This window comes from Mesocricetus auratus, unplaced genomic scaffold, assembly GCF_017639785.1.
Source record: "Mesocricetus auratus isolate SY011 unplaced genomic scaffold, BCM_Maur_2.0 Super-Scaffold_100038, whole genome shotgun sequence".
NCBI lineage: Eukaryota > Metazoa > Chordata > Mammalia > Rodentia > Cricetidae > Mesocricetus > Mesocricetus auratus.
The window spans coordinates 2854718-2875582 of record NW_024429216.1 but is presented as its reverse complement, the minus strand read 5'-3'; the positions used below and the strand labels follow the sequence as shown (position 1 = coordinate 2875582).

The 20865-nt window shown below is 53.9% G+C and overlaps 1 protein-coding gene across 1 annotated transcript in view; it reads right to left on the bottom strand.

Annotated features, from left to right (window-relative positions):
- Nucleotides 1–857: 857 nt before the first annotated feature.
- Nucleotides 858–20865, bottom strand: part of Slc8a2 (solute carrier family 8 member A2) — a 29087-nt gene continuing 9079 nt past the window's right edge. Inside the window, exons 3-10 of the mRNA XM_013125520.3 lie at nucleotides 18170–18834; nucleotides 14798–15220; nucleotides 9755–9858; nucleotides 9608–9625; nucleotides 7542–7666; nucleotides 7163–7262; nucleotides 3313–3591; nucleotides 858–1835 (exon numbers count right to left, since the gene is read on the bottom strand). Coding sequence (XP_012980974.1) covers nucleotides 1459–1835; nucleotides 3313–3591; nucleotides 7163–7262; nucleotides 7542–7666; nucleotides 9608–9625; nucleotides 9755–9858; nucleotides 14798–15220; nucleotides 18170–18834 — 2091 coding nt within the window. The 3' untranslated portion in view covers nucleotides 858–1458. The remainder of the gene's footprint in view (nucleotides 1836–3312; nucleotides 3592–7162; nucleotides 7263–7541; nucleotides 7667–9607; nucleotides 9626–9754; nucleotides 9859–14797; nucleotides 15221–18169; nucleotides 18835–20865) is intronic.

The window sequence follows — 20865 nt, the reverse complement described above, 5'->3', positions numbered from 1 at the left end:
TAGTCTGTCCCCTATTGCCTAGATATCGGAGGTGCCATCTATCAACTCTCTCCTGTTGCACCCAACTTCCCATGGGAGGACTGTTCAGGCAGCATTTCAAAGTTTTATGGCAATTTTTACAGAAATCACAGAGAAGAGACAGCGAGTGATGCTGATGAGTCTGGGGCGAGACGGGCAGTGGGTAATGGCTCCGATGCACAACTGGATGAGAAAAATGCAAAAATAATAGTAGTAATAACTTAGGGGAAGCAGGTTTACGAAGGAGGTAGGGTCACGAGGAGTGGGCAGCACTCCCCATCCCCCCAAGGATGTCTTTTTGGGCAGGAAACATCAACAGTAAGAAATGCAGGTGGCCTACCAACAGATGTATGGCCCGCAAAGTTAAAAATGCCCACCCAGACCCCCGCCCACCCTCCCTCCCACCCCCGCCCCCCAACAGGCAGAGATGTGGCAGCATTTGCTGGCTTGTAGTATTGGTCCTCTGGGACCCTCGGTCTCCTCTTCGAGGGTCCTGCCCGGATTGGCTGGCACTGAGGGCAAAAGTGAACCTTCTAGAGTATTCTCATCAAACCGTCTAGCATATTGTCAGGGGAGGTCGGCTGGACTCCCTTTGATTTTCAGTCTCCTCCGCTACGCAGATTCTCAAGGCTGAGTGAGTCGCGTGCTGCCCTCTCGAAAAGGGAAAGTCTGTCGACGCCCCTTCCCCCAAGACATGCACCCTCCCTTGTCCCCCCGCCCCCAAACACATTATATACAAACACACACACACACAAACACACACAGGCCCCTCCCTCCAGGCGTGGCTGGGCTCTCAGAGGTAGTGGAGGGCGAGTCGGACGCTGGAATGTCAGAAGTGGTGGGTTCAAGACGTGTCTCCTCTGGCTGAGCCTGGGGGACAGAAACTCCAAACGTCCCTCCTCCCTCTCCATGCCTCTGTCTGAGTGGAGACGTCAGGAAAAGCGCATGCCCTCCCTCTTTCATGCGCACACCCTCTTACTCATCCCCCTGGGGACTGCAGGGAGCTCCCTGAGGCTTGGGGGTATGGGTGGGGACGGGTGGCATCCTGGGACGGCACAGCCTCCCTCTGAGGTACCTGGGGAGATGTTCTAAGGCCCAGGGGCATAGATGGAGGGAGGGTTGTGGCTGGAGGAGGGGACCCGGGAGGACAGAGGCAAGTTGGGTGTCCAGGGAGGCAGAGAAGGTGGTGTCTAGGGGGTGGGTGCCTGGCTTGGGATTTCAGATGTAACTTACAAGGGATGGGCTGGAGGGGGTGCCTCTGAGAAGGGAGATGGAGGGATGAGTCCAGAAGGAAAGGGAGGCTTGTCCAGGAAGAGGGCTGGAGACGAGGAAGCCCAGGAGAGGAGTCCCAGGGGGCCCAGGCTGAGTCTGGACAGAGACAGAGGTGGGTCCAAGAGCTAATGCCACCTTGTCCCCACCATCAGGGCGGTGGCTACGGCCCTAGAAGCCCCGGATGTGGCAGTAAGCCTCGAGGCTAGCGAAGAGAATGTAGAGGAACCAGAGACCCAGGAAGAGGGCAGTGGTGGCCAGCTTGGGTCCCCGCGGGCCGCCCAGCTCGCCGCCGATGTGTGGCCGGCGCCGGTATAACAGCACTGCGATGCCCACGAAGGCGAAGACGGTGAAGAGCGTCACCGAGAAGGCCAGCGTGCCCGTACGCACCTCGAAGGGGCGGCCCTGCACCGCCCAGTACACCGCGGCCACCGACCAGGCCACGCCCAGACCCAGGAACACGTTCACCGCGTTGGAGCCGGTCACGTTGCCGATGGACGCGTCAGCACACTGGTCCTGCAGGGCTGCCACCTTGCTGGCGAATGTGTCTACAAACAAGAGGCAGCGGTGAAGAGAGCCGTCCCCCCACCCGACCCCCGGTCCTCGCCTACTTCCTATGGGATCTGTCTGCATGCAGTAGGCGCCACTGTAGAGCACTTCTTTGGGACTTGTGCGAAAGGTTGGCATTGTCCTGTTCTAATGGGGTTCTTACTTAATTTTAGAGGGCCTGCTGCTGTCCAGCCCTCTCCCCAACACACCCGCTCTGGAAACAGCTGTGTGTCCCCACATGTGCCCTCCCTGCTGGTGAAGAAACAGAGTCTCTCCCCATCTTGTCATGATGGGGTTGATTTGATCGTGGCTATGGCCTCCGGACAGGACACTGCCCCGTTTCTGTGGCACGTTCACCCTCACTGGCCCGACTCTTGCTGACATCTGAGTTAAGACTCAGCCGGGGTGGTGTGCACGCCTGCAATCCCAGCACTTGGGAGGCTTAAGCAAGAGGATCGCCATGAGTTTGGGGCCAGCCTGGGCTACATAGCCAAATCCAGGGCAACTGAGATAGACTGAGGCCCTCTCTGGAAAAACAAAACACACAAGAACTGTAATCCAAGTTCTTGGAGGTGGAGGCAAGGGGATGAGGGTTCGAGGCTAGACTCTTCTACATAGTGATTTTGAGACCAGCCTGGGATACCTGAGACCCACTACAAAAAACAAAACATAACAATAAGCTGGCGAGATGGCTCCCTGGGTATAGTGTGAGAACGCGAGTTTGAATCCCCGTGCTCATGTAAAAGGCTGGGGGTTTGGTCTGGCAAGACGGCTCAGCAGGTAAATGGACTTGCCGCCAAGCCTGATGACCCGAGTCTAATTCCTGAAACTCGCGTGGTGGAAGGAGAGGAAATGACTCCTTCAAGATGCTCTCGGATACACACACACACACACACACACACACGCGCACGCGTACACGCACACAGAAAAACACACGCACGCACGCGTACACGCGCACAGAAAAACACACGCACGCACGCGCACACACACACAAACACGCACGCGTACACGCGCACACACACAAACACGCACGCGTACACGCACACACGCACGTGTACACGCACACACACGCACGCGTACACGCACACACGCGTACACGCACACACACACACAAACGCGCACGCACGCGTACACGCACACACACACACACCTCCGAGAATCATTGCCCGGTTCTCTCCACCTACCACCGAGTATCCATGAAATCAGCGGGGGGGGGGGGGGGACCTGTCTCTAGGGATCCCCCCAACAGCGGATTTTGTGAGGTTTCCCAGGAGCTCTAGGTCCATTCCCCACGCCTGCATGGCCTCCCCTACTTCCTATGGAGCCCGGGTCTGCTTCCTAATGCTCCTGTTACGTTAGCCCTCCATGCCCCTGCCCTGCTTGCCCTGGTGCACGGTCAGCCCGAACACTGCACACACAGGGCCCCTCCCAGGCCCTCTCCTATCTTCCCGTCGAAGCCGCCTCCCGGGGCGTTACCGGGGATGGAGGTGCCCAGGGCCACGAAGACCACGGCGTTGACCGAATCCTTGAGGCCCACCGTGCACCCAAAGTGGGAGGCCAGGTCTCCGATGAGGGCGGTGAGTAGACCGATAACCAGGATGCAGACCCCGAAGCAGGCCCAGCCGTGGCAGTACTCCGTGGGAGGAACACAGGCGAACAGAACCTTCCAGAACACCGTCAGGAAGTGCATCACGTAGTCAAAGCAGGATGGCAGCCGCTCTTCCCGAGACCCGTCCTCCTCCTCCTCCTCATCCCCTGTGGGCACATGACCCAGCTGGGGCACACGCCATGCCTCAGACCTCCATGCTTACACAGCTCCATTGGGTTAGGCTTCCAGACAGCTCCAAATGAACTGCTTCCCCAGCATGCCTTGCAGCTAAGAGAATGTCTGTCTGAGAGGAACGTATTTATTTTCCCTGAATCCCTTGCAGCTAAGAGCATGTTGGGCCCAGGTAAATGTACTTTCCCAGAATTCCTAGCAGCTAAGAGTATTGGACTAAGGGAAGCTTATTTGCTTTCTTATATTTGCAGCTAAGAGAATATTAGGTTTATGTAAATTCAGTTTCCCTAAATCCCTTGCAGCTGAGAATGTTGGGCAGAGGTAAATATACTTACTTTCCCAGCATTCCTAGGGGCTAAGGGACTGTTGTGACCAGGTAAACACACTTACTTTCCAGAATCCCTTGCAGCTAAGAGAGTTGGGCACAGGTAAATTCATTTACTTTCCCAGCGCCCCTCAAAGCCTGAGAAGGCAGTATACATCCCTTGCTAAAAGTACTCAGTGCCAAAAAAGACCCGTCAGTGCCTCACAAACCCTGGTTGCTAGAGATGACCATGTCTTGAGCTAAAAATAGTCATTTCCCCAAAAGCTCTCCACAGCCACGGACAGCCATCTGAACAGCCAGAAATACTCACCTTTGGGAGGAGTCCCCGAAGTGGCATGGGGCTTTGGCTCAGAGGCAGACTGCCTGCCTAGCATGTGAGAGGTTCTGAGTTCTGTCCCCAGCGCCACCAAACAATCAAATGCCAAGATTCCACAGTTGGCTAAACACCCTGGCTTTCCCAGAGTCTCCAGCAGCAAGACAAAGACAAACACCCAGCTAAAATTACCCAAGCTCCCAGAATCCCTTGAGGTTAGCAACAGCCACATCCACGGATAAAAATATGTTCTCTCCCAGAATCCCCCGCTTCTAGCAATTCTAAAATACATACTTTCCCCAAACCCCTTGCAACAGCAGCCCTCCCTCCCTCCCTCCCTCTCCCCCTCCCTCCCTCTAGCAATGAGACAAAAGCAGAGGTTCTGAAACACCCTAGCTCCCTTGGTACAGGCGCCCTGTATGTGTTTGTTTTCTGAGCTTTGCAGAAAGGCCCAACTTGTCCCTTACTGTGACCTGATCGGCTTTTAGTACCCAGTGATTTGTGTGATTTGAAAAGCACAGAAGTATGTGGAAACCTCCACACCCTGAGACGATAAGCAGGAGGTGATGAGTGAAAAAAAAAAAAGCAGGTTCTCCTGTGCCAAGTATTATAGCTGGGAGGGTGCTGATAAGGGGAGTGGCCAGTGGCCAGCAGGCACCAGGCAGTGGGCAGCGAGGCATGGGGAGGCTAGGCCAGGTGCTGGATGCCGAAACCGTTTCCCAGAACCAGGCACAAGCACCCAAATTTTCTCTCTAAGAAACAGGACGCTGCAGTGGTGGGGCAGAGCCTGCCCCTCCCACCTGGCTGGAGGACTCCAGCCACATCCCATTCTGTCCTTTCTAACTTACTTAACCACGGGCTTGCCAAAGAAAGAAACGCTTGAATTTGTTCTTTATTCAAGTGGGCTTTGTGGTTTATTGGTTCTGCAAGAACCACACTTTTCGCCTCAACCACAAGTAAAATGGAATTAGAAACAACAACCAGAAACTCAGCAGACACCCTAGCCTAAGTTCTGGCTCCCCTAAGTTCTTTTTGTTCCTGCCGGGACTGTAGACCTGACACCTAGAGGTGTAGCAGCCACGAGGGCCAAAGCTGAGGACGGAACGGCAAAAGAGGAGCCAGATCCAGGCGTGGTGGGGCATGAGATTAGTCCCAGTGCTCGGGAGGCAGAAGCAGGAGGCTCTCTGTGAGTTCGAGGCCATCCTGGTCACCAAGAGGAGTTGCAGGCCAACCTGAACTCCATAATAAGATCTTGTCTCAATAAAGACAAACAAGGGCTGGAGAGATGGCTCAGAGGTTAAGAGCACTGGCTGCTCTTCCAGAGGACCTGAGTTCAATTCCCAGCAACCGCATGGTGGCTCACAGCCATCTATCATGAGATCTGGTGCCCCCTTCTGGCATGCAGGCAACTATGCAGGCAGAACGCTGTATATGTAATAAAAATAAGTAAATAAATTAAAACAAAACAAAACAAATAAATACATAAACAAATGAAATGAAACAGTCCTCCGTGAGCCTCGGTCATCTGGAATGGGGTTTTTCTGCTGAACTGCTGGTACCGGAAGTGTACTTAGAGAGGCCAGTGCAGACAGGCACATTCTGGGACTCAAGGCTTCTCCTGCACTGTACATTCTGCTACGGCTCACCAGTGCCCTCACATCCAGACTGTTGCTTTCTAGCCTTGGACCCTAAGTTAAATCGCCATCTCCAAATACTCAAAGGTTCTGTCCTTGGTGTCCTTCCAAACACCATCCCTGCTGCTCCCCCTACCCAGGGGGGCCGCGCTTGCCCCCCCAACCCTTCCTTGTACACTACTGTCTGTAGCTGATGCGTTAGCATGGCCCCTTCCAGGAAGCTTCTCCCTTACCTCGGGCTGGGAGCTTCATGCGGGCTGTTGGGGTCTCTCTCCCACCTGTGTCACACCCCTGGGCTGGCACTGTTGTGTGGCATGTCTACCTTCTCCACTGTGCTGTGAACCCCACAGAGACCAGGACAGTCATCTCCCTCAGACACATTAAAAGTTGTGGCTCCGAACAGCCGCGCTGGTCTCTAGGCTGATCTCATATCTCGACAGGTCTGAATTTGTACTGCGCTCAACAGAGTTTTTTAAAATTTCTTTTTACATTTGTTTGTTTGTTAATTTGTGTGTGTGATAACCAAAGGAAAACCTGCAGGAGTCAGTTCTCTCCAACTGCATGAGTCCTGGGATTCGAACTTAGATTGTCAGGCTTAGCAGAAATCGCCTTTACCTGCTGAGCCATCTTCTCTACCCAACATTTTCTTTAACATTTCTTTCCTTGTATATTAGTCCCTCCAGTTGAGGCCACCCAGAAGGAAACCTGATATTATGTGTGGGAGGGAGCCCTGAACTGAAGCTCCAGATCTCATTATAAACTCTTTGGGAGACTTTAGCCACCTCTTCTTCTATCTGAGCCTCAGTTTCCCATCTGTGTAGCAAAGGACCCCTTGTGAATTTCGAAGATCGCAATCTGTGTATCCAGTCGCCATTGTGCCTCTGGCCACACGAGGGCGCTGCGGGTCCGCGGGAGAACTAAGAAGGGTGATGACCACAGCAGGTGGGAAAGAACCCGGTGCCCTGGTGACTGTCTCCATGGCAACAGAGGAGCCCAGGGCTGTCTGGGGGAGGCCCGCTGCCATTTCACCTATCTGATTTCTAACTTCCTGATCCTACTAGGGTAAAACCCGGGCTGGTCCCCCACCTACCTCGGGTGGAAGTCAAAGCTAAGCCCACCGCACAGTGTCCTCAACTTTCTCCTGTTTCCATCTCTGGCCTCCCGCGGTGGAGGGGATGCTGGCTCTCTGCCTGTTGGCATCCCCCTGCCCCGTGTACCTTTGTGTCTTTGCCTCTCCGTCACCTCCCTTGGCTCTCACTGGCCCCTTAACTTACCTGCGCTCACCGTAACTGCTTCTAAAAACTGCTCCCTCCACGAATGAGTCCCAATCACTAAGGCCAGGTTCGTTTTCTTTATGAGTTTATCCACGGTGTTCTGGGGGAAGAGAGAGTGAGGGGAGGAATTGCTACCCTTGAGTGGCCCCAGGGTGGTAAGATGGGGGGGGGGGCTCTGGGGCTGGGAATCACACCCACATACAAAGTCCAGGAAGGCAATTATGTGCTGTTCGCTATCCGGTGCTGAAGCTGGCCCTGGAGACTACCCAAGGACCCCATCGTGGTCCCCAACTTTGAGGTTGGCATGCTCTTCCTTTCTTGAGCCCTCCCCCCCGCCCCCGGGAAAGCTCAGGACAGGCTCCAGGAAAAGGGGAATCACCTTAAAGTCGTAAGATTCTTCAATGATGACCTCAAGACGACAGTTCTCCCCAAGAACTGGCTTGCCCATCTCTGCTATTCTCCGAGCCTCCTCCTCCTCGGCGGTCAACTTCCTGTCCCCATCTCCTGCAGCATGAGAAGCGGAGGTTAGATGTTCAGGAGGCAGGCCTAACAGGTTCGGTAATGACTTTACTATCTGTTCTCTCTGGGACATCAGTTGAACTGGCCCAGCTTCCTCTGACCACCTGCTCCCTCCGCCCATGAAGTTCTAGTAATGGACTCTGGGTTCGCATGGTGGAGGCTGTGTGACCTCAGGCAGTGTCTTAGTCTCTCTGTTCTGTATTTTCTACATCTGTTTGATGGGCACGGTAATCGTGTCTACCTCATCGGGTGGCTGAGTTAAGCCTAGTCCCAAATGCCGCTCTAACATCACACTCTAGTCCTGCACCCTGAACCCAGCCCTTTTCCTCATTCCCAACTCCACTCCTGGATAACATCGCTAGCAGCAAACTTAGCCTGGTGGCAGAGAGACAGCTCCCAGTTCACCCAAGTCTGTGGGCAAACAGGCAGACTACATTTCCCAACATTCCTTGCAGCTGGGCATGGCCATGTGATTGAATTACAGCCAATAGAATGGGGATGGGAGGAGTGATAGAGCCTCCAGACTCTCTCCTGTGATCCTGGGGATTTTCTTGCCCATTTGCTTGGAGGCACCAGGGTCCAGAGACAACACAAAGTTCAATGGCAGGTGGAGGCACCGGGCGGAAAGGCTCATACCGGAAAAGACCTTCTGCTACAAAGAAACTCACTCGCAAACTTTGCCTAAGCAAGAAAAGCACTACAGCAAGCATTTGCCACTTATTGTAGCAAACAGGCAATGCTAGCCCTGTTTGTTATAGCAGCTTGCGTGGCTTCTGGAGAAATCTTAGTCTCAGGCTAATCCTAACCGTATGCTACAGTGTAGCTCTTGCTTCTAAACTGTCACTATATCCAAGCTTCCAGCTCTAACCTCAACTCTAACCCCCAACTTCTAACCTTGGCACCAGTTATTTTTGGAGGTGGGGGTGGCTGTTTTGAGACAGGGTTTCTATGTATCCGTGGCTGTCCTCCAACTCTGAGATCTGCCTGCCTCTGCCTTCATCCCAAGTGCTGTGATTAAAGGCTTGGACTACCAAGTCTCTCTCTCTCTCTCTCTCTCTCTCTCTCTCTCTCTCTCTCTCTCTCTCTCTCTCTCTCATAGTCTAGGCTGTATTTAAACTCTCTATGTAGTTGAGGATGACTTTGAGCTTCCGATTCTCCTGCCTTCACCTCCTAAGTGCAGGGATCAAAGGTCTTCATTGTCTTAAGTATGGGACAAAGGGCTTTGTGCACATGGCCAGGCACTTCTCTGACTGAGCTGTCCTCAGCCTCCCCTGACCCTGCTTCTAATCCAAAGTCTTCAAATCCCAACTTCAGCTTTAAATTTTGAAAATTACTCATGCATGCATGTGTGTGTGTGTGTGTGTGTGTGTGCCTGCATGAGTGCGTAGGTGCATGAGGAGGCCAGAAGGGGGTGCCAGATACCCAAGAGCTGGAGTTACAGGTAGTTTTAAGCAACCTAGCATGGGTGCTGGAACTGAACTTGAGTCCTCTGGAAGAGCAGCATGCTAGTGCTTTTAACAGCGGAACTATCTCTCCAGCCCTCAACCTCAGTTTCAGCAAAAACACTGACTCCAGTTCTAACCTAATCCCATCTCAAGCCCTGACAACAACCTCTGATTCAGTTCTTGTCTTGACCTAGTGGGAAGATGGACCTCATAACCCAAACCCATCCCACCCCTGTCCCAACCAACGCCAAACCTGATTCATACAGACCATGCCACAAGCTCAGATCTGATTTCATGACTCAGCTTCTTCCAACTTTGATTATAAGTGTTATCCTCAACTCCACAGCCCCTCCCTCCCCAGTCCCAGCTGGCTCCAATCTTCACCCATCCCAAATCCACCTCTTACCTCCAACCTGACCCAAGCCCACCCCTGTAGCTCTGGAGGCTTTGCCCCTCCACACCCAGAGGTCCCTTCACTCACCTTGGTTGAGTAGCAGAGCTGGGGAGAGACAGAGACAGGGACACAATGAGAGAGTCGTTTCTCCTCAAAGCTCAGGCTCGCGAGCCCCCCGGGGGCCCCCAACCCTGAGCCCCCTGATTTTCCCATAGCCACATCTTCACCCCTCACCTGAGATGCCCCTCTTAAGCCACTGGGGCTGCCCAAGCTCGATGAAGAAGTTGTCCTTCTTCTCATACTCTTCGTCATCCACTATCTTGACCTGAAGGGTCTTCCTGGGGGAGGCATGGGCAGAAAGAAAGCATAAAGTTATCCCCGCCCTAAAACTACCTCAGGATGATGTTATTGGCCTTGACGGAATTGGGGGGGGACTCTATCAAAATGCAGCCACCCAGGACAGCCTAGCCTAATTGTGAGCTCCAGACCAATGACATCTGTTTCAAAAGAGGTGGACAGTGCCTGTGAGGATGACACTTGAGGTTGTCCTCTGCCCTCCACGCATGTGAGCACACATATAGGTGCATACACGCATGTGCACATAAAAAGGCTGGATCTGTAATCTCAATAACTTGAGAGCCTGAGGCAGGGGGGTTACAGTGAGATCAAGTTCAGCCTGAGCTACAGGAAGGAAGGAAGGAAGGAAGGAAGGAAGGAAGGAAGGAAGGAAGGAAAACAACTAATTAAATCTATCAACACAAAATATTTGCAGCTTCCCACCCTCCGTTCTGGTCACATTTGGAAAATCAGCCTGATGTGCCCAGCCCCCCCCCTTTTGCAGGTTTTCTGTTCCCATGGTAACCAGGGTGAGGTTGGGGGGAATAGCCTAATGTTACCTGTCCCCTTAAGGCACTGAACCCACACACCTCCTACCCCTCTTTGCGATCTCCAAGCTCCACAGCAAGGAATGCTCACCGATTGGGTGCCAGAAAAACTGTTGGCTGGAGGAGCAGTGTACGTAGCCAGCCCCATAAGGCCTGGCCCCAGATCCCAGCCACACAAACACCCCACCCACGCAGTCACCAATAGAGGAAGCGCCACCAGTCACCCGCCCACATACACAGCCATCCGCCCAGCCATCCCCCTGCAGCGCATGATCTCAGGGAACAGATGCCTGTTCGTTTGAGAGACACCCCCGACACAGCCTGAGACAGACACTATCACCCGGTGGGACCCTCCTAATGCTCCTCTATGGACCTTGCTCTTTTGTTATTTAATTACCTTTTGGTTTAGTGAGACAGTGTGTCACTATGTAGCTTAGGCTGGCCTAAAACTCACTAGGTAGCCCACATGCCTTGAAATTCACTATCCCCCTGCCTCTGCCTTTAAAATGCTGGGATGGTGGGCCTATGCTTAGATTCCTTTATTTGTCTTGCTATCTGCGTATATTTCCCTCAGTGTCTCTCTGAGTCTACCATCATCTCCATGCCGTTCTCTGCGTCTCTCTATCTCCCTGCGTCTCTCTCTCTCTCCTCTCTTGGTCCTCCCTGTCTGTATTCTTTCCTCTTTGTCTCTCAGTGACACCCAAATGAAATAAAGCTAACACAAGCAGGCAGACGATTCCTAATCAAGTAATAATTCAATCAACACGTCTCCGCAAGTGAATCCATGCAGCATACAGAGACTCTGTCATGTAGGGACAGCCACCCACCGCCACTCTCTGAGTTTGAAAACTATTTGAGACAGGGTCTTTATGAAAATAATTTATTATTTAATTTTATGTGTATTGGTATGAGGGTGTCAGATTCCCTGGAACTGACTTACAGACAGTTGTGAGCTGCCATGTGGGTGCTGGGAATTGAACCCCAGGTCCTTCCAGAGGGCAGCCAGTGCTCTTAACCACTGAGCCATCTCTCCAGCCCCTTGAGACAGGGTCTTATGGAGCCCAGGTTGGTTTCAAACTCTATGTGAAGGGCTGGCAAGATGGTTCAGTGGGTAAAGGCACTTGCCTTGACAGCCTGATGGCCCAAATTTGATCCATGGGACCCATGTAAAAGGCTGAAGAAAAGGGACTCCCAAAAGTTGTCCTCTACTCCACATGTGGGCCGTAGCATGCACACCTCCACACACAGCAAACACTCACCAATGTATACATAAAAACTAAAAAAAAAAAAACCCTCAAGCTTGAGGTATTGACAAAGATGAACTTGAACACCTGACCGTCCTCCTTCACCTCCCGAGCACTGGGATTAGAGAGGCGGGCTAGCATCTGACGAGATACTGAGACTGGCCCCAGAGCTTCCGGCATGCTAAACACTCTACCAACTGGGCAACATCCCCAGCTGTCTGTAAAACAAGTTTTCACGCTGTAGCCCAGGCTGGCCTGCAGCTCATGGCGATCCTCCAGTCTCCAGTTTCACCTGCTGGGATTCCAGGCAAGCAACACAATGCACGCCCAGTTGGGCTTCAAAATACTGTGCAGAGTCGCCCGGTGTCAGGAAGCGGGCTGGGCGCTGTCCGCGGTGCTGAACCACCACATCTGGGAAGTTGGGGTTGGATGAGGCGGAGGTCTCCCAAGACACATTGGGCTCCTCAAACTCCACAAGCAGACACAGTGGCACACTGACATGGTGGCACACATGAGCTCTCCTAGACACCCCACAAACTTCTTTTTTTTTTTTTTTGGTTTTTCGAGACAGGGTTTCTCTGTGGCTTTGGAGGCTGTCCTGGAACTCGCTCTGTAGACCAGGCTGGCCTTGAACTCACAGAGATCTGCCTGTCTCTGCCTCCCAAGTGCTGGGATTAAAGGCGTGCGTCACCAACGCCCGGCCTCACCCCACAAACTTCTAACAGTAGCTGATGCTTGTTGACAGGTAAGTCAGTGCTCTGACAGGCAGCCATGGAGAATTCCAACAGACAGGACATGGAGAGAGACTCACGTTAGACAAGGGGAGGACTGTCCTGAGATCTTAGGCAACAGTCTTCTTCCCTAGCTACTATCCCTCGGTTCCGGGAACGCCACTCTGTCTAGTCCTCACCCTTGTTTCTCGATGACCCTGGTTCTCTGCGTCTGAGTTTCTGACTACATTCTACCCTCCCTCCCTCCCTCCCTCCCTCTCTCTCTCTCTCTCTCTCTGCTTCCTTCTCCTTGTGTCTCTCCGTTAAGTCTCTGACTCCTCCAGTCTCTGTGTTGATCCTGCCCAGGCCCCCACTCCAGCCTGGTTGTTTCAAAGCTCCTCTAATTAGCGCCTGCCCGTCAGAGGAAGGATGTGTTTCCCTAAACGCTAATTAGCCTCCTGTTCTCTCGGCTCCTGTAGCCACAGCTGGAAGCTTGGGCAGAGGCGGGAGGTGGGGGAGGACAGAGGGTGTCCCAGGCTGGGGAAGCCGTGTGGGGGAAGAGAGGCCCATGGGATTGCAGCAGCAGGAAGGAAGCAGGTTAGACAATCAGAAGGACCAGAACCATAAAAGGACAACTCTGCCATTCCTTCCTTATGTGTCTTGAGTTTAGAGAGATGAGGCTAGGGATGATGATAGAGCTGGTCATTCCAAGCAGCCGGCACATGAACCCCCCGCACCCCCGCAGCCCCGCAGACAAATGTGGATAGCTGTGGCAGGGCCTATGACTAAAGCATAACCCGAGGCAGAGACAGGGTCCCCAGAGAGGCAGAGCCTGGGAGGTCAGAGATTCAGGGATGGAGAGCCATCACCGGCCAGCCAGATGACGGCGAGGCGGAGGCCCCAAGGCTGGAGAGAGCGCGTGGGAGGCAGGAGGAGGGAGCCAGCCGCTGCGGGGGCGGCGGGCGCGGAGGAGCGGTGCTGGCTGCGGGCAGGCGCGGGGGAGGTGAGCTCGGGCCTCCAGGGACTCTGAGGCAGTGCCAGGGCGCAGAGTTTGCAATGCCCCGTCCGTCTGCGCATCTATAGAGCATACTGCGCCCAGGCACTTACCAGTATTCAGGACCCCGTGCCCCAGGCCCCCTCCGAATCCCGTGTCTCTCCCCTGATCCCTGGGCCTCCTACTTTCCTAGGTTTTTCCTGGCTTTCTCAAGCCTCACCTCTTAGACCCGCCCACACCCAAGGCCACGCCCACCACTCGACCACGCCCCTCTACTCTGCCAAACTCCTTTCTCTAGCTTGGACCCAGTAGGCCACGCCCATCCATAAATACGCCCCTTTCTAAAGATCCCTGGTCGGTGTTTCTCCAAACCAAGGTTCACCCAGGCCCCGCCCATCCTCAGACTCCTCCTTCTTTACAGACAAATTACGTTTTCCAGCTTGGACTATTCAAGTCCTTCTTCCTAAAGCCCTACGGGATCTCCTCAACGCCGTCTGCTCCCACCCACAGATCAGCCATGATCCTTTCTCAAGCTTCTCTCAGCCCCATCAAATGTTGCCTCTGCATGGCCCCTCCCGCCGCCAAGACCCTCTCTGGTCTCTACCGACCTGGGCTTGGGCTCGGCCCCTTGGCCCAGTCAGGTTCCCCTGTCTCTGCACAGCCCCACGAACTCCCAGGAAACTCCCCCAACTCCTGCCCTTCACCTCCCTACCCCTACTCCGTCTACACTGCCCGCACACCCCCTACCCCTCACCCCCACCCCCACTCCATCCACACTGCCCCGCACTGCCTCCTAGTCAAGTCCGTTTCACAGGACCTGTCTACTCTGGTGCCACACGCGGCCACAGCCCCATCCCAGCGTTCGGCCAGGGCCATTTCTCAGCCCCTGCCACCTTAACCCCGGCCTCTTCTCCAACTAGGGCCATTCCTCAGATTCCACTCATCTTGACCCTTGCCCACCTTAGCCCCGCCCCCTCCTCCAGCCGAGGCCAATTCTCAGACCCCACTCATCTTGGCCCAGCCCATCTCCAACAAAGACAATTCCCCACACCCTGTCCACATTAACCTTGCCCCATCCCTAGCCCAATCATTCTTCAGTACCAAGCCAAGGTTGCCATTCCTTAGGACCGCACCCCCCCCCAACACCTTGGCCCCATCCCGTTGCCTGTCAGGGTTCTTTTGCGTTTGTTTACAAGACAGGGTTTCACTGTGTAGCCCTGGCTGTCCTGGAACTCACGCTTTACACCAGGCTGGCCTCGAACTCAGAGATCCACCTGCCTTTGCTTCCTGAGTGCTGGGGTTAAAGGCGCGCGCCACCGCTGCTGGGCTTAGGGCTGTTCTTCAGGTCAGGTTTACCCTGACCTCACCCCCTTTCTCTGCCGGGGCCCTTCCTCAGGTCCGCCTCCCCTCCCCCGCCCCACTCTGCCTGTCTCCCACTTACTCACATGGTTTCGTCATCGCCGAACTCCAGCTCTCCACAAGCGTCCTCGTAGTGCACGCCGCCGCCACGCGCCGTGCCGTCCACTGTGCGGTAGGGGAGGCGCACGGTGCCGCGCGCGCCTGAGCTGCGGACCACGCGCACGTCCACGGTGCCCATGCATTCGCTCACGTGCAGCAGGCGATCCTGGAAGGAGAAGATGCCTGCGTGGTCGTCGTCCAAGATGGTGACGGTGGCCAGCAGCGGCGCCACTAGCCTCCCCTTGGGCCGCCCGCCGCCGTCGGGCTCGAACATGCCCTGCGCATCGCCCACGCGCAGGTTCAGGAGCCGCACGAAGAAGTGCTCGTCCTCCTCGAAGATGTCGTCGTCGATGATGCCGATGCGTAGCTCCTTCTGCGTCTCTCCAGGCTTGAACACCAACGTGCCCTCGCTGCAGAAGAGAAGCAGAGGGTGCCACCCGTGTTATGCGCACACGTGTGTGCAGTGCCCGAAGAGGCCAGAAGATCCCCTAGGGCCGGAGGTACACGGTTGTGCACCCCTTCTAGCATGGATATTAGGACTCAAATTCGGGTCTTGTGGAAGACCAGCCAGTTCTCTTAACCTCTGAGCCATCTCTCCAGCCCCGAGGATGGGTTTTAGGGTCCTCCTGAACCTTCAATCCCCTTACTATTTGCTGAAGCGGGAGTGCGATGCAGTGTCCCCCAGCTTCTAGATTCTGTATTTGTAACTGAATCTAGGGCTGTAGGTGTTGCCGGGACCAAAAACTGAGTAGCAGAGATTTAGGGACTTTGGAACAGGCCTTGCTGTTCCTCTGATTTAAATAAATAAACAAGGCGGGGCTGGACAAGATGGTTCAGTGGATGGAGGTGATTGTCGTCAAGCTTGATGACCTGAGTTCGATTTCAGGGACTCACATGATGGCAGGAGAGTACCGACGACACCCATAAACTGTCCTCTGATCTCCACACATGTAATTTAGGGGCTGGATCAGTGGCTAAGCACGCTGGCTGCTCTTCCGAAGGACCTGAGTTTGACTTCCAGTACACACATACGGTGGCTCGTAGCCATTTATACAACTCTAGTACTAGGGGACCTGATGTCCTCTTCTGACTTCCGTGGGCACCAAGCATACATTGAGTGTGCAGACATATGATACATGCAGGAAAAACACTCATACACTTAAAACCAATTAAAAATAATTCTAAGTAAAACAAATAAACGAACAAACAAAAACCCTTCAAAAGTTGAGCATGGTGGTGCAGCCACATCCCAGCCTCTCACTGGGGGTTTCTAGGCTGGTGCTCTATGGGTATGGCATACCCCATGCAGACTGAGATGCTAATGATTCCTGAACCCTGCAGATGAACAGCTCAGTACCATCTTGGATTGGGGCTTGGGGGCTGGAAAGTAGTAGCCACCATTACTATGATCAGCTTTATGTAAAGGTTTTCCAGGAGAATCCCAGCACAGTGGGAGGGACACAGGGGATCCAGGGTCCTAGAACTAAGTGGCAAGAGCAGGAACAGAGGGCAGGTGGTCCTGGTTACTGCAGCTCCTGCCTTGACAGACACTGTCCTTGGTGGCTCCCAGACAACTGGGCCAACTGACTGTGAGCCCAGCTCAACCACAGAGCCAGCTGTGTGACCTCCAACCTCAGTGTCTCAGAAGTACGACAGAGCTAATAGCAGCAGGTATCTCATTGCTTGGGGAGGGGGCTGAGTTCATAGACAAACACTCAATGAAATTTAACTGGATGAGGTGGTTCACAGATATAATCTTAGCACTTGGGAGGTAGAGGCAGGAGGATCACCAGTTTGAAGCTTGCCTGGGCTATATAACCAGGATGGCCTCAAGCAAAATAAAACAAATTATCTAATGGTATTTGCACATTAATTGTGGCTCAGTGGGTTGAGCGCTTACCTAGTAGCTGTGATGTCCTGGGTTCCTGTGATCCCCAGGACTGCATAAACCAGGTGAGGTCGTGCATGCCTATGATCCCAACACTCAGGAGAGGCAGGAGGATGAGGAGGCCAGGAACACCCTGGGTTACATGGAACGTTCTAGACCAGACTGAGCAACGATTTTTATCTAAAAACAAAGACCTGGGGATTCTACAGTAAAATATTTGAAATTCCAACTAAGGGGATAGCTGTCCGTGGGATAGCTGCCTCCAACTAAAATTGCAGATGGGTGGGGCGGTGGTGGCACACGCTTTTAATCCCAGCACTCAGGAGGCGGAGGTAGGCGGATCTCTGTGAGTTCGAGGCCAGCCTGGTCTACAGAGCAAGTTCTGGGACAGCCAGGGCTACACAGAGAAACACTGTCTTAAACAAGAAACAAACAAAAAAATAATAACAAAATCTAGCATGATCCAGAAATAAGAGGCACAGATAACTTGTGAATGTTGAATGAAAAATCTCAAAGACAATTTTGCTTTCCCTAGACCTGTGTCTGGTACATTTGGGGAGCAGGAGAATTGTGACATATGACCAACACATGTCCTCCAGGTGGCCAAGCACTTGATAAAATTGTAGGCATTACAAAAGTGAGCCTGTGCACCAAGAACAGCAGGTGACAGGGACAAGGTGGAAAGCAGTGTGATGTGGCCCCATCAACACATCACCTATGACAGCATGTGGTAGGCACTCTTTAAACGTGTTAAGCAGCAGAGAGATCTTTTCCTCCCATCCAGAGTTTGGGTGTGGCTCAGTGGTAGAGCCCCTGCCTAGAATCCCCCAGTGAGGAGCTGGGGGCATGGCTCAGTGGTAGAGCCCCTGCCTAGAATTCCCCAGTGAGGGGCTGGTGGCGTGGCTCAGTGGTAGAGCCCCTGCCTAGAATCCCCCAGTGAGGAGCTGGGGGCATGGCTCAGTGGTAGAGCCCCTGCCTAGAATCCCCCAGTGAGGGACTATGGGTGTGGCTCAGTGATAGAGTCCCTGCCTAGAATCCCCCAGTGAGGGGCTGGGGTGTGGCTCAGTGGTAGAGCCCCTGCCTAGAATCCCCCAGTGAGGGACTGGGGGTGTGGCTCAGTGGTAGAGTCCCTGCCTAGAATCCCCCAGTGAGGGGCTAGGGGTGTGGCTCAGTGGAGTGAGGGAATGATGACTGGATTATTAATGAATGAATGATGAGTGAATGTATTCAAACACTGATGCTACGGATCTGCACAGAGTAGGCGAAGGAGACTCCAAAGGCATTCTTGAGGCTCAGCCCAAGGAGGCGTCATGTTCCCTGCCTTCTCAAGTGCCTTGCCCAGGACCTACCTATACGTGGACTCACCTGTAGTTGGGCCTGAGAACCTCCTGGACCAGGACTCATCTTGACCTGGGTTCCACTTGTAGCTGGGGCCCACATGGACCTGAGCGTCACGGATACTGGAACTCACCTGTATTCGTAGTCTGATCCCGCCTTGGCAGAGCCGTCCTCTGTGCGGTAGTCCACGTAGAAGGTGCTGTTGCCCTCACCGCCCTGGCAGGCCACCGACAGCAACACGGACCCGCAGTTCTCCAGGCAGTGGTAGAGGCTGGGCTCAAAGAAGATGCGGCTGGCGCCGTCATCCTCGTCGTCAGCGGTGCCGTCGTTGGCCCCGGGCCTGCGGGCTGCATCTGCAGCGTGTCTTCGAAGCACGTTGCCCGCGCCCGTCATCAACCGCGTGGCCTGGATGCGGTAGAAGGCGCGGCTCTTCTGCTGGTGCAGCAGCGCGTAGTACTTGGCAATGCCCACCAACTGCTCCAGGTCCTTGTCTGGGTGCTTCTGCTTCAGGTCCTTAAGAATCTGGATGACCTCGCGCCGGCTGGCGTCCAGCTCACGTGCCTCGGCAGGACCCGTGCCCAGCACGCCCAGCTCACCAGGGACCTCGGCGCCCACGAACGTACCGTCCAGCTCGATGCTCTTGGGCGGGTCGCCCTCTGCCCCGATGATGATTCCACTGCGAGGGTCGGTCCGGTAGCGCTTGTACACGTACTTGTAGAAGAGCAGCCGCTTGTCCGCCATCCAGGCGAACACCACGCACACCGGGAAGAAGACCAGAGTCAGCAGCGCCTCCCACACCTGCGGGGGGGGGGGGGAGCGGCAGGTGGTGAGCACTCCATGCGCTGTCTCTCTCCTGTTCATCTCTGTTCACTTCTGCTTTTCCGGAGCTCACATTTCTCCACACATATACCCATCTATCACATCCATCCATGTGTCCGCCTGCCCATCCATCCATCCATCCATCCATCCATCCATCCATCCATCCATCCATCCATCCATCCATCCATCCATGTCCATCCATCTATTCATGTGTCCACCCAAACATCCACCCACCTACTCATCAACCACACCTGTGTCAGCCGGTTCTCTGCCAACTTGAAACAGTCCAAAGTCCTTTGGAAAGAGGAAACCTCAGCTGAGATGATGCCCCAGTCAGACTGGCCTATGGGCTAGCCTTTCATGCATTTACTTGGCTAGCAGTAGATGTGAGCGCTAGCTACCTCTGGCTAAGTGGTCCCGGGATATATAAGAAAACAAACTGAGCAAGCCAGGGAAAGCCACTAGTAAGCAGCATCCCTCCACACTCTCTGCATCAGCTCTTGCCCTGACTTCCTTTGATGATGATGGACTGTGATTGGAAGTGTAAGTGTGATGGCCTGAAGGGGAATGACCCCCATAGGCTCACGTATTTTAATGTTTGGCTCCCAGTTAGTGGAACTGTTTGGGTAAAGGTTAGGAGGTGGGGGCTGGAGAGATGGCCCAGCGGTTAAGAGCACTGGCGGCTCTTCCAGAGATCCTGAGTGCAATTTCTAGCCATCACATAGTGGCTCATAACCATCTATAACAGGATTGGGTACCCTCTTCTGGAATGCAGATATCCATGCAGAGCACTGGGGGTGGGCTTTGACGTTTCAAATGCCTATGTCAGACCCAGTGTCCCCCTCCCACAAATGCCTATGTCAGACCCAGTGTCCCCCTCCCACGTCCGCCTTCTGCCTTTAGATCAGGATGTAAAACTCTCAGCGACTGCTACAGCGCCATGTCTGTATACTTCCTGCCATGATGACAATGGTCTCGTCCTCTGAAACCGAAAGCAAGCTCCCAATGAAATGCTTTCCTTTATAAGTGTTTCCTTGGCCGTGGCGTCTCTCCACAGCAGTAGAACAGTAACCAAGACAGTGAATGAAGTAACCCTTCCTCCCCCAAGTTGCTTTTAGTTGTGGTGTTTTAGCACAGCAATAGAAACCCTAACAGAACATCCACCGTCCATCTGTCCTCCATCCATCCATGTGCCCACCTACTCGCCCGTCCATCCGTCCGTCCGTCCATCCATCCATCCATCCGTCCACCCACCTATCCTTCCCATCCATCCTTCACCTAGCTAGCCACCCACCCATCCTCCTTCTACCCAAACACCCACCGTTCACCTGGCCCTGTGTCAGTGCTCACATCCGTCTACCGACATGTCCTTCCTTCACTCACACACCCACCCTCACACACATCCATCCATTTCCCATCCCCCACTCATGCACACTTCTACACCCCTTTTATCGATCCCTCCTGCCTTCCTCCTCTTTCTCTCCTTTCCCCATGTCAAACCATCGTGCCATCCTCAACCCACTTAACTCTTCATCTCTGTCGCTGCCCTGGCCGCCTCTTCTCTCGGCCCCTTCCCCCAGGTGGTGTTTTAAATCTTCCCTTTTCTCCCTTCCACTCGCTCACCTAGGTCTCCTTGTCTCTATGTCTTTTTTTATCCTTTTTTTTTTTCAGACACCCATCTGTCTCCCTTGAAGAGTCTTTAAAGTTTTTCTCCTTTGTCCTCTCAGTAAGTGTGCTCTCTAAATGGCACTGTGTGTGTGTGTGTGTGTGTGTGCGTGTGTGCGTGTGCACGCGCGTGCGCACGCTCTTTTCCCGGCTCACTCTGGGTCCTCTCAGCCATCCACCTGCTGAGTGCTATACCTTGCTGTGTGCGCTAGACTTTGAGACATTCTTAGCCACCACCACGTGACAGATGCTCCCGCTTGGGATCCCTGCTTGCCAGGGTCAGAGTCCGCATCTTTTCTTCCCTCTTCCCTCCCTTTCTTTCCTCTTCCTCATCTGGAATGCCTG